Raw genomic sequence first — 13,166 nt, 5'->3', positions numbered from 1 at the left:
TCCGGTTTTAATGGTGCAACCTTAAACAGCAAATTGCTATTTTGAAACTAGTACAGAGGTACGCGCATGATAGATGTTGCTCTCCAGTGAAGTGTAGGATGGGAATAAACACATTACTCTGCATTGTGTTGCCACACACAGACACAAGCTTCTCCTTTCATTTTCCTGTCAGCTCTTCCCATTCTTTATTGAACTTTGGCGTGAGCCGGGCTGGCTTTTTGCTTCCAGTCTTCACTAAGCTACTGTAAGCTAATCATCCAGCTCTAGCTTTATCTACAGACAGAGGTAGCCTATTTATCTTCTCATCTAACTATCTAAACATCTAAAAAAGTGAATAAGCATATTTCTAAAACGATATATACCTTTATATGGTAATCAAGCTATATATGATTATTAGTATAAAACGTTTCTTTTGGTTTCTATCATGTGGTTTCATGTTTGGAGAGAGGCAGGTAGGAAAAGTAATTCTCGCCCAGCCTCTCAACTCCTCCTCTTCTCCCATCTGCGTTGTGTTAAACAGATAATGGTGACATCCAGCCACTAACATGCACTTTTTAACCACTTATGGGATTTTCTGCGCTTCCTCACTACATATTGATGAAACGTGCCAGATTATGATATTGTAAAGCAGTCACCAGGTCAGTGCAAAGCACATGAAAGTAGCACACCAGAGCACAACGGCAAAATGCTTTCCACACTGCTGCCTATGAGGGCCACTGAAATATGTCAACAAATGATATATGTGGCTGATCTTTTAAAGCCTCAGGGTGGGCCAGACATCTGAGAGTTGTCAGAAGTGAGGAGGAAGACATTTTCACACAATCGCTTGGATGTTCACAGTCTGTTCTGCCTGGAAGAGCTTCATTGACAGGCATTAAAGGAAGCCATGCTGAGTGTCAAATTACTAAAATCCACCCAAAGACACAACCAGACAGTACCATAATGTGAAACCTTGAGCTTCTTTAGAATCAGACTTTTCTTTTGATTTTCTCTCACATATTTCTGAAAGTGTAACAAAAATGATTGTCATTCTTGATCATTGATATTAAAATGATACCTGTCAGAGATAAGATTCCGTTTTTTAAGTAGATGCACAAGTTTGAATCTCTGTCAGGAGTTGTTTGCAGTGAGAGGAAAAGCACCAGAGCACTTCTGACATTTCCAAATGGAGATAAAACATTTCTAGAAAATAAGACCTAACTGTAGATGACACTTGGTTTTAACAAGCCTAGTGAGAAGACCAAAATCCCAAGGTAGCTACTTTAGAGCAGGCCAACAGTTTTTCTTACCGTTCTATCAGATGGATGATTTCACTTTTAACTCAACGTCCCTATACAAGTGTGCATCTGCATGTGCACACAACATTTTCTGCAGCAATACTGCACTGCAGGATGACATATCACCATGTGGCAATGCTCAAAGGCTTTCCCTCCAAAGATCTTAGCCCAGAAAGAGTATAAGAGCATAAATATATATAGGCCTATTATTATATTAAAAATGTGTGAATTTAGTTCAGTTAAATTACTGTACATAGGAGAGATGTAACAATGTTTATGAGATGTTAGTACTTATTTGTTATTTGTACTCACCAGATACTAAGTTTGTGTGTATTAAATTATATAACAGCATTCCCTTCAGTAAAGTAGGCCATTTCCCATTGAAAAGGATTCTGATCAACTAATTATTAGATTGTCATTAAAAGTGATAACTGTGTTAATCACTCATATAGCAAAAGCAGCAGGAAATACAACTCTTTAATATAAAGGGATTGACTTCAGACTGCACGTAAAAGTGGCTAAACCCAGACACATACCTGAAATGAAAAAAAACTTAATCTGACAATTGGGATGTGGGATGAAATCTGGGATGAAATATCTGATTTCTTAAAATCTGATGTCTCAGGAGATGTAGGCTATCCCATGATTTGAGAGCATCATCGAACAAAATAGGTTAAAATGACTAGGCTAATATATCACCATAAAATGACTAAACACTTTTTACATTGTCAGTAACTGCAAAATATTATTAATAATAATATTTTATTTTGGAGCATGCACAATGTATTGTCGGTCATAAACATCGATTGATAAAACAGCCGCACAACAAGCTGAATCAGGATTTCTAAACTCATCTATAATTTGACTGTGAGAAACGTGTTGGTCCGTGATGCGCTCACAGTGTTGGAAGTGGCTTTAATGTCTATAATTAACTAATTGTCTTTGGCTTTAGTGAACTGAGGCTGCAACTGACTCTTCGCCACAAACCATAAAAGGCAGTTTTCCTTTTAAAATAAAGAAAAAATATTGCTAAAGTAAAGGATAGCCTACTTACTTTTTGCAGATATCCGTAGAACAGCAATAGAAGGAACAACTGTGAAGCATCCATCCTGTCTTTAGTTTTTGAGGTTTTCTAAATTAAGGCTCCTCGATATCTGCAACACTCCTTTGTAAATATGTAAAGGTGTGTGTGGATGAAGCGAGGCTGTGTGTAGGTGTGTGCCTATGTATGTTCAGATGTGTGAGGTCAGCTGTTGCCGCTCCATCGGACTGCGCTTTTTCTCTGTGCGCTCCTCCAGCAGGAGAGCTGCATCTGTTTGACAGTACCGCTACTGCTACCGCCCCCCGCCCATTCACAAGTCCACACACACCGCACCGCGGGTCGGCGTGTCACAGGATTCACTTTGTTAACAAGGAGTCGTTCATTGTCTTTTTCTGCAGTGGTTTAGGCCAAATAGCGTGCACCTGCTTGGAGAATTAGCGCCACCTACTGCTTATCCCGACGAAGTCCTTATATGGAAACAGCACATACATTTTCATTGTCAAAAAAGTCAGTTAAAGTTTGCTCTACATTTGGTTGGCAACCTGGCTACTGATATCACCAACGACGAGTCACGGTTACACAAGAATTAGGCCTAATTAGGCCCCCTTTAACCACGTTAGTCGGTCACCAGCAGCCTGACAGCCTTGTTCAGTGGTTTTCAACCTTTTTTGAGCCACGGCACAGTTTTACATTAAAAAATCCCCAACTGAAAATGTTAGGGGCACAACCAAAAGATGCTGTAGAAATAAAGTTGCCTTGCCTTACAACCTCAGCCTATCAGTCAGTCACCAGGGCACAGAAACCACTGCTGTGCCTGCTCGGCTCCGAGGAAGTGTAACGTCAACAGCACCGCGACCGCTTTCGGCTCGCCATTAATATCATATCACAGCAAACGCTGTCTACTTGAAGTTATGAAAAACTGTAACCACACTTGAAACCACTTTATCGGCATTTCCGTGACTCACTGTGACTTCCACAAAACTGCAGAGCCGACGTAGTTTGCATCGTCTGCAGCTCTGCGTGTGTGCGTGTGTGTCAGAGCTCTGCTCTCTGTCAATTTTCAGAGAGGACAGATAAGCTTGCGCTTACGCGCTCTCAGGTAGCCTACCAAAATGTCAACGTTTAACGTGTAAAAAAGAGGGAAAATTTACTAGTCGCACATGTGCGACTTGATGTAAAATTCAGTCGCACACTCTCTATTGAGTAATTTATTTACTGCCCTGCTGGTAGTAATTCTATTGTCTTAAATCAACAAGGTCATTATTGCGCTATACTGCCACCTACTGACACAGACTAGTATTTAAACAAACAATTTCTCTGCCAGTCATCATATTGAGGCACAGATGCGCAACAATGGAAAATGATTTGCAGTAACTCAATAAAAAAAATTGTTGGACCAATTAAGTAAAATCGGATAATTTCCCACGGCACACAGTGGTTGAAAATTACTGGACTAGATGATGTAATTAAAACATAGACAGTAAAATTAATGGACAAATCGACGACGTGGACTTCCACGGAGACCAGTGAAGTCTATTAGAAGCATAGACAGTATATAAACTGGACCACCAGATCCCATTGCTCTGGACGGAGACCAGTGAAGGCTATTAGAAGGATTTTTCCGCTGATGGCTGAGCGTTACTGCGCAGCCTCAAACTGAGCTTGACATGTGACATGAGCAACCTGTCTGAAAGTTGTAAGTCTTCTGGTAGCTGTGCCAAGAGAAACATAGAGCATAGGCCTATATGTAAGGAGATAACATAGGCACAGGCTAATTATTGCTAACTAAAATGCTAATTAACATTAGTAATTAACCTTAAACAGCTAATGTACGTCGAAACTGCCTGCAAGCTTCTCCTGACTATACGGTACTTCGTCTAGTGTGCGACAGAAAGTCATGTGGTTATATTAGCCTATTTTTACAAAAACGGCTGCTACGGGGCCATAACGTGAGATAGGCCTACAAGGTAATGGAGCCTTTTATACATTGTCGTGTTTCTTTAGAAATAAACAATGGACTAATAGAGTCTTTAAATGCTTCAGATGTAAAGTTATTTGCTGTCAAAGTGACGCCAAAAAGAATGGCAGTCAATGGAATGTTAACGGCAGGTGATTGCTTGTTAGCATCAAAATGTCTCCATAGGAGGTATGCTTTGCGGATGCTCGGTTACCCCCTTGAATTAAAATAGCGTCAGTCTAATCTCCAATGGCTTTTAAAAAAAAAGTAGAAAACATAATTTGCTGTTAAGTCTGGTTCCATTGAACTTTGTTGCTTTTTACTTTGATCGATGCACCAACTTCTCAACCTCAGCCAAGCATAACAAGTTTTTTTGTGATATTTAGAATTTTTTCTTTTAAATTTGAATGTTTCCACTCAGTTTTTATATTGCTGAAAATGTGCATAAAAACAGATACAGTTAGGTCTAAAGTAACCTATAGCTCTGGTGGGATTTTGTACATAGCCTATAACAAAAAGAAACATAACCTCAGTGTCCTCAGTGATCACAGTATTTTCTTCTGCCACAATAATAACACATTTCCCACAAGGTTTATGAGCCTCAGTGCCACTGTGAGTGTTCATAATTACAAAAATTAGTTCAATGGTGACATACTGCAAAAACCTTATAACTCCAGGCTGGAACGCATGCTCTCCTTGAAACATCTGTTGCATCACTGGTCCTGTGAAAAGTCTTTGGATAAATGAAAAAAATCATGGAAACAAACTAGATTTTTCCAAAAGAATTCCAGAATTCTTTATTTCTACAGTTTGGACAATGACAGTCAGAGGCACAGAGCTGGAAGAACTTCTGGGTGTCCAGCAGCTCTTTGCCATAATGTGGGAATAAAGCTGCACGATGTGTGAAGCAAGGAGTAAGAAATAGACAGGTATCCACTAAACAGCTGCTTGCTTTGCATGACAAAAAGTCCATTAGGCCTGATCTAAATTGCACTGGTGCATCATCTTGCAATTGCTAATGCCTAAAGATGAGAAAAGTGTAATGAAGAATAAGATCTTATGCAAATCCAAATCAGTCATCAACAAAACATCAAAACAGAGAGAGAAGACAGATTTTGTGTCCACCACTTTGTTGAAGTGTGAATTGCAATTTATGTGACTTAGATGCAAAGAAAAGTTGATCTAGGTGGTGATAGAGAACAAGTTGGCTATATTGGGTCAAAGGGAGGAATTCAAAATTTTCTTAAGGCCCTTGTACCTCTCCAACCCACCTGTCCCCTGCACTGCACCCCCGCATCCATCCTTGATTACTGGCTGCAGCCTCAGACGTCTCCTCCATCTCCTGCAGTCCCACGCTTGTGCTGTCACTGCTGATCGACCTCCACTCACAGCTGACCGGACCTCACAGCACAGCTTTACCCTCAGTCTGTGACAGGCCGCATTCACCCTGCGAGGCATTTCTCTGCATGAGCCCTCCCATTAATATTGATGGAAAATATTCTTTGCACAAGCCAAAAAATATTTTCATCTTCCTCAGATCACATGTTACTTTTGTTGTGGGGCCTCACTTCATGTTCCAAGTCTAATCTGAATGAGATGGTGTTGCCTTTCATTTCTCTAAAATACTTTCTATTCCCATGTATCTATTTGCACTCAATGCTATAGTATAACAGGAATGTTGGGGTGAGAGCATGCTGTAGTGTATATGACATGTAACAAGTAAAAGATATATAAAAATACAAGCTATATAATGTACTTTGTTTTGTTTTCATTACATAAAAAATAAATCTAGAGTTTCTTTAGTTGCAATTGAGAAATTTTGACCTTTGCATACAGGAAGTTGATGTATTAGACTATAGCAGACTACCATTGAAAATTCAAGGGTCTTTGTCATAAAAGATTTCTATCTTAACAAGGTCCTTTTATACTGAATTAAACTCAAGCTACTTGTGTCAGGATGTGCCTACACTGAAGAGGCAATAAACGATAAAGAATTAACTAACTAGAATAAACTAACTAATATAATATAAACTTTATTATTTACAATTAGGATAAACAGTTTCTTTTGGTCTCTGAGAGGGGAGGGATGAGTAGGTTACACTTTATTTTAGACATTTCATCTTGCACTTTATCCATCTCTGAGTCTTTAACAGACTCTGTCTTTAAACAACTCCAAAATCCTTCACACTTACAGTATGTCACAACCTAGATTTAATTTACTGTAACAAGCAGCCAGCCTACAGGAGTTATTTACTGACCATCAACAGCTCCCAATAGTAGGTATAGGCTGCGCAAGTGGCCTACGCCATTTTGAGCATTTATACTTGTGTCTGAGTCGCTCTGCAATTACACTGAAAAAAACCATGCTAGTTGGCGCTGGGACTTCTATGTCATGTTACTTTTGCTGAAATTAATGTAACGCAGAAAAGAGAGAAGACATCGGAGGAGATGGTGTACGTCCATTGAAACGATTGAGACAGAACAAGGGGGATTTTCTGTGCTTGTTCGGTTACTGACAGACATGGAAAAATAAATGCCATGCTACCAAGCGGACCAATCACAGTTGTTGTGGTCTGCGTTAGGCTCCGTCAGGCTACAGCGTAGGCTATGGCCTCCACAACTGAAAGAAGGCAAAACTACAGGTGGCTTGCTGGTAGCTACATTAACACAGCATTGAAATACAACTTTTGAGTTGCTGGAAGGTGCATTTTATCACTTTTAGAAGAGGCCACATCCTATCTGCAGAGAAAATAAACTCTCCATTAATGTTAAGCAAACAATTACATACAATATTTGTCAAACAAAAATTTGTTATGTCAAAAAAGTATTAAGTATAAAGTATTACCATGATGATTATTATATAAATTATTATTATTATTATTATTATTATTATTATTTAAGTCTTTGTGTGAACTTAAATCACTTTTTAATGCTTAAAGAAGCCCAAGTGTTGTAACATGGTTTTATATTTAACCATTTTGTAGTGCTATATCTGGAGCACACAAACCTACAAAGGTTAAATATAAGAAAACTTTTTTATAGAGTGTACTGTCGAAAGTAAGAAAGTGGAGTAAGTAATTTGATGATTATCAGTGAACATCTTATCAAATATTAAATGCATTTCTCTTTATTCTCATTTCATCTTTGCCTGCCATTTACGATCCAAGCAAGTCAGCCATGTTAATGTGTGAAGGGGGGTTTGTAGGCATGATATTAACTAAATGTAATATAAAACATTAATAAATGTGTTTTGGGTGTTGCTCCTCAAGCGGATCCACATTATGTTTCAACAATAAAGCAGGACAATGTTACAGAATGAAACTGGGGTTGCAGTATGTCTGTCATCATTATAACCCCTGTTTATTATGTCCGCACAATGCTTTTCCAGGAATCCTCCCACCACTGTGGCTGTTGTTCATCATTTCAGGCTCTCTTTTCTGTCTCCATTAATAAAAAGCCTTAACCCAAGGTGAAGGTGAGAGCATTAGTGTAGTGTGTGTACTGTGTATTATGTTGTGTGTGTGTATGTGTGTGAGTTCATGCAGACAGGACGTTCACCTACTGAGCCAGGTCGGAATGAATAGAGCAAGAGGAAATTGTAAGTGAGTTTCCACACCTGCGTTTTTGGCCAACACACAGATTTTACATTAGAAACACTGGCACATATTTTACACATTTTCTTTTGTGTGTGTGTGTGTGTGTGTGTGTGTGTATATATATATATATATATATATATATATATATATATATATATATACTGTGTATACCTAACTGTATATCATTCTTGTAAATATAATTTGGTTATTTCTTCCTTTAGTGTTACTTTCATATATTTTGTTCTATTTTATTGTTTTATTTCATTGTAATATAATATTTCACTGCAACTGCGTTTCATTTTGCAATCCTGTATTGTATAATAACAATAAAGCTGAACTTTGAAAACTTCCCTTGGTTAGCTGTGAACTATGGGAAATAATCAAATACATGGTATTGGGTTTGAATAGGAAGTTTTTCATTAGTTCTTCAGCTACACAGCAGAGTCACTGCCGAGGGCAGCAACAGGAACTTGAGATGAGATTCGAATCAATACCGTTGAAATCTTTGTAAATATTGTAACTATATTGCTGTCAGTAACATCTCCATTCATCTGACTCTGTCTAATTTGTACTGGGAATCTAAAAGCATATTAAAGGCATGAAAGAGGAGGAAGAAGAATCACGTGGGGGCTTTTTTTTAACATCATCAAACCAAAGATCAAAGAAATACTCCACACAGTTTTTGGAAAATTGGCGAATCAATACGGTTTTATCTAAGGTGCTGCAATCAGTGCAGAGTGAAGAGCTGCTTCCTGTATACTTACACAATTAAAGCATTTTCTCCAGCAGCCAGGTTGCCCCCTGGGTGATGCTCACAGCCTAAAGATCAGCCTAGTGATGCACAAGTAACAAATATGCTAAAATTTCTGGAAGACAAATACATTACATATAAGCTTTTTCTCCCTGCTGTATTTGTACTAAATCTCAGCTTTTGTTTTGTTTACAAAAGTGATACGCGTCCATACACACAGCTCAAGGCAGTTGGCTCTGTGGTGAGTTTCTGCATGTCAGTAATGAAGGCACGCGTTACGGTCTGAGTGCCAAACCTCAATATCCAGCGTTCCGCGTGGTCTGCAGGCTTAGGATAAGCTCTCTTTGCTTAAAGGCTTCTCATGTCTTAAAGGGTAGTTTGCACTTTGCCTTGGCTTCTGTGCTGTTTGCTGTGGAGATGTATTAAATATTGCTGCAAGCTGCTGGAAGAAGCAAAAGGTGAAAACATGATGAGCATTGTGCATCATAATGGCAGTACAGTGTGGTGACAGCAATCACATTGACAGCCAACTTGATTTTCTCTGTGGTGAGGTATGGAAGAGCAGCCTGCCAGCTGTGGTACGGCTCAGCTGTCATTTTTATATTCTAGCTATAAATTGTCATTTATGTTTGTCTCTGCACAAACACAAAGCCAAAACCAGAGGTGGAAAGTAACCAGGTACAGCCACTCAAGAACTACAGCCATTTAGTAACAATCATGTGGTATGTGTACTTACCTTGAGTATTTCAAGTAAATGTTACTTTATACCTGTGTTTTAAAATATTTAAGAGTGAAATGTTGTATGTTTTACTCAGAGCGTCCTAACCCAGAAAACGACCGTATAGGTTGATTGTGCAAGTAGCCCATTATTACATTTCTTGTTAGGCATTTAGCTGTTTATCGCAAGAGCAAACAATGAAGGAGGAAGGTTGGGGTGGTGGATGTACGATGAGAACTGGATACAGCGTTCCACCATTTCATTCCTATGAGAGTTCCTCAGTGGCGCATGAAGCCAAAAATGTTCAGCTCAGTGTATAAAATTAACCGGATGATTTGCGCTGCTTCCGCACTATGGGGACCATAGAGCAGGCGCACTAGAGACCTCCGCTGGCCAAGTTTAGCGCTACAGCTAACTTGAATGGGGATTAAAGGATTTAATTGTGCAGCACTTCAAAACTTTCTGAATGTAATCGGATCCAATGGATCAAATTATGATAGTAGATGTTTTGTCATTTAATTCGGGGGAGTTGTTGTTTCATTTGTAAGATAAATATTATGTTATTTGTCTTTTTAAAGTTACATTATAATAATTATTCATTTGTTTAATATATAGCAACAACATTCTGACATGACCATTTTGCCTAAAAGGTGCAATATGTAATACTGAAAGCTAGTGTTTTCAAATTCAAAATACTGGAGAGTTGTCTCCCCCGCCCCCTCCTCCCCAGACTCAAAGTTCACGGAGGTTGCCAGGAATCCCAATTTACAGGGCCCCCTCTCTTGGCTTAAAATAACTCAGATAGAGTTGAATGCAATACTTTTAATGTAAAGTATTTTCCAGAGCAGTATTGCTACTTTTACTCAAGTAAAGGATCTAAATAGACAAAAATGAGTACAGTGTGATGAGTAAATTGGCAAAACACAGTCTGCAATGACTTGATAAGCAATCTGGGTTTGAATGGTGGAATGACAGCCTCATCTCCTCAAGGAAAAACAGAGAGCCTCTTTTCATCCGTTTAATCCGTTTACTTGCAATCATGAAATCGTCAGACTGGTTTTGCTAGAGCGAAGAAAGTGGTTGCTTTATGTTTTTTTTACCATTGAGGTCATCAGTGCTAAGTGACCCAATAGAGATACAGCATGAAATTGATCTGCAATCAGAACAAGATGCTTTTAAATGCCTAACTGCTGTCCTGATAAGATGGAAGTATCTGTCACTTGGTTGAATGATTTAAAAATGATGCCTACATAGTGGGAGCGAATTGACTGCAACAAAGTCTGTGTCACTGTATCCTCCTCCACAAAAACTCATCCGTTCTCCCAGGTACATCTGTGTCCATCTTCGACAGAGAGCTGCTCCTCAATCACACCTCCCAGAGGTGAAGTTAGCTGAATGCTATTTCACACTGAGACCTCACCTTTGCCCCACTGTAATCATTGTGTTTCTGGAGTGTAAAATGGTTATGGCCTTCAAACATAAGTGGAGGGCCTTTCACAATGCCTGGAGAAGAAAAAGTGATGTAGGGCAGAAGATAATGTTATTGGTGCTCCTAAATCCTTGCGGTTAAGCATTTATGTTCTGATTAGTTGTGCTACAGTTACTGTATAGGCCTTTAATATTATTCCATTCATACAACCGGGTCCAGGTCATGTTGCCTCCAGGCAAAGCCATGTCCTCCTGCTCTTTAGGGATCCGGGCCAGATGGAACACATAATCCCTCCAGTGTGTGCGGGATCTTCTCCCAGTTGATCGTGCCCAGAATACCTTCACAGGAAGGAGTCCATGGAGCTTTTTAACCAGATGTTCAGACCACCACCAGGCTGGAAAAACTGTCTCTGTTGATGTGGCATATCAGAACAATCAGTGCATGTTTTAGCCACGCTAGACAGCTTGAGGGATTGCAGTGCATCGGTCCACAACTTTGATCCAAACTAAAATATCACAACTGTTAGATGGATTGCCATGAAATGTGGTATATTCGTGCTCTCCTCAGGATGAAACGCTAAACTAACGACGTTCCCATCAGCCTCATCTCGACTTTGTGTTTAGTGCAAATCAGCAGAAGTTGCAACATGTAGCGAATGTTGTGCTAACCCGTTAAATTAAGATGGTTAACATGGCAATTGTCCTACCTGCTTAACATCAGCATGTCAGCATTATTACTGTGAGCAATGTTAGCCTGCTGTCGTTAGCATTTATCTCAAAGCATTGCTGTGTCAGCAGCTTCACTGAAATTCTAGCGAGGCTGTAGACTCTTAGTCTTGTTAAATAGTGCCAGAATTAGAAAACATTTGAGTTAAAAAGATTTAAATTTAAATTTTAATTATAGCTGCTGCAAAATTCTGAATCATGCAGCCACCATTGTAAATAAAATTTGTTCTTTAAATGCTTGTTAAATTAAAAGGTTAAATTGAAAGAAAATCAGCTAAATACTGAAAGTTTGGTCAAGGTAACACATATGGAAACCTCACATGTGCACTGCTATGCAGACCGGAGAGATTTGGTTTACATTTCTTATGCACCAAATTGCCAGTCCCTTTTGATAACATAATACGCTATAATTCATGTACAATTCAATGTGTTAACATTAGCAGGAGTATCTGAACAGAACACACTCTGCAAGGACACCTGAAGAGCAGCCTTGGCAACCAAAGTGAAATTGGTCAATTTGTAAACCACAGCGCTGCTGGATAAGGAGTCATTGTGCTGAAAGTCTTTGTTCAACAGCTTTCATTTGTCACAGCTTTGACAGAAAACTGGTAACATTTAAGTGTAGTAACTATACTATGACATCTGTGTGAGCCACCTTTGATTCACCCAATCACTTGCCAATTACAAAAACTTAACAAAATGATATATCCTCATAATCCTTTACGACATAATTAAATACTGGCAAAATGGCAAAAGTGCAGTATGTTTCTGTGTCCAGGTTTTAAAGTCAGAATGTTACAAAGGGTAAAGTGAATATCTTGCAGTACAATATGAAATATGAAGTGTAATTTACCCTAGGGTCCTTTGCACCATGAGCTCGAGCCAAACACCCCCCCAGAAGCTTTTTTCACCTGGGTCTAAAATTGGGCGAGTTAGCGTAGAGTAGCGTTAGCCGCTGAATAGTTTAGCGCAGGGGCTAATGGACCCACGTTTGTATCTCTTAAATGACCCCACTAATAATGCCCGAAATGATACCAAAGGTCTACACTAGTATATATAGGTTATGCACTCATAAAACGATGGATTGGAAAGTTTGTAAGTACACCAGAAGTTTATGTAAATAACACTTGCCTGCTGGCTTCTGCTCTCTGCTGTTGTTGTTGTGAGACGAGTGCTTAGGGACGTCTACAAATTACAACACCGAAAAGAGATGCAACAAAAATATTTTTTAATTTAACTTATTTTTTAAAGTAAGTGCTGTAATATAACTAGCAGGAGACAAGTAATAATTGAGGTAAGTATGGAGACATTACCTTATTTAATCATTAAATTAATAAATATTTTTGTTGTATCTCTTTTCGGTGTAGTAATTTGTAGACAGCCCTAAGAACTCGTCTAACTGCAGGTAGCAGCAGCAGCAACAGAGAGCAGAAGAGAGCAGGCAAGTGTTCATAAACTTCTGGTGTACTTACAAACTTTCCAATCCATTGTTTTATGAGTGCATAACCTATTTGTACTAGTGTAGAAGTTTGGTATCATTTCGGGCATTATTAGTGGAGTCATTTACGACATACAAACGTGGGTCCATTAGCCCCTGCGCTAAGCTATTCAGCTGCTAACGCTACTCTACGCTAACTCGCCCAATGTTAGACCCAGGTGAAAAAAGCTTCT

General features: G+C 39.0%; 1 protein-coding gene across 2 annotated transcripts in view; it reads right to left on the bottom strand.

Annotated features, from left to right (window-relative positions):
* vipr1b (vasoactive intestinal peptide receptor 1b) overlaps nt 1-3,316 on the bottom strand; it is a 44,112-nt gene extending 40,796 nt beyond the window's left edge. Inside the window, exon 1 of one of the 2 annotated variants that reach the window (XM_028569142.1) lies at nt 3,285-3,316. Coding sequence is in view for 1 of the 2 variants with exons in the window: in XM_028569141.1 (XP_028424942.1) it covers nt 2,332-2,385 (54 nt within the window). In the remaining variant the exon portion in view is untranslated. Of the gene's footprint in view, nt 1-2,331; nt 2,546-3,284 lie in introns of those variants that run through there. The other variant, XM_028569141.1, reaches the window with a different exon arrangement.
* Nucleotides 3,317-13,166: the final 9,850 nt, after the last annotated feature.

The sequence above is a fragment of the Perca flavescens genome, chromosome 22 (assembly GCF_004354835.1).
Source record: "Perca flavescens isolate YP-PL-M2 chromosome 22, PFLA_1.0, whole genome shotgun sequence".
NCBI classification, from domain to species: domain Eukaryota; kingdom Metazoa; phylum Chordata; class Actinopteri; order Perciformes; family Percidae; genus Perca; species Perca flavescens.
Note: the sequence above shows the minus strand (reverse complement) of the source record. Positions and strands in the feature narration are given on the sequence as shown.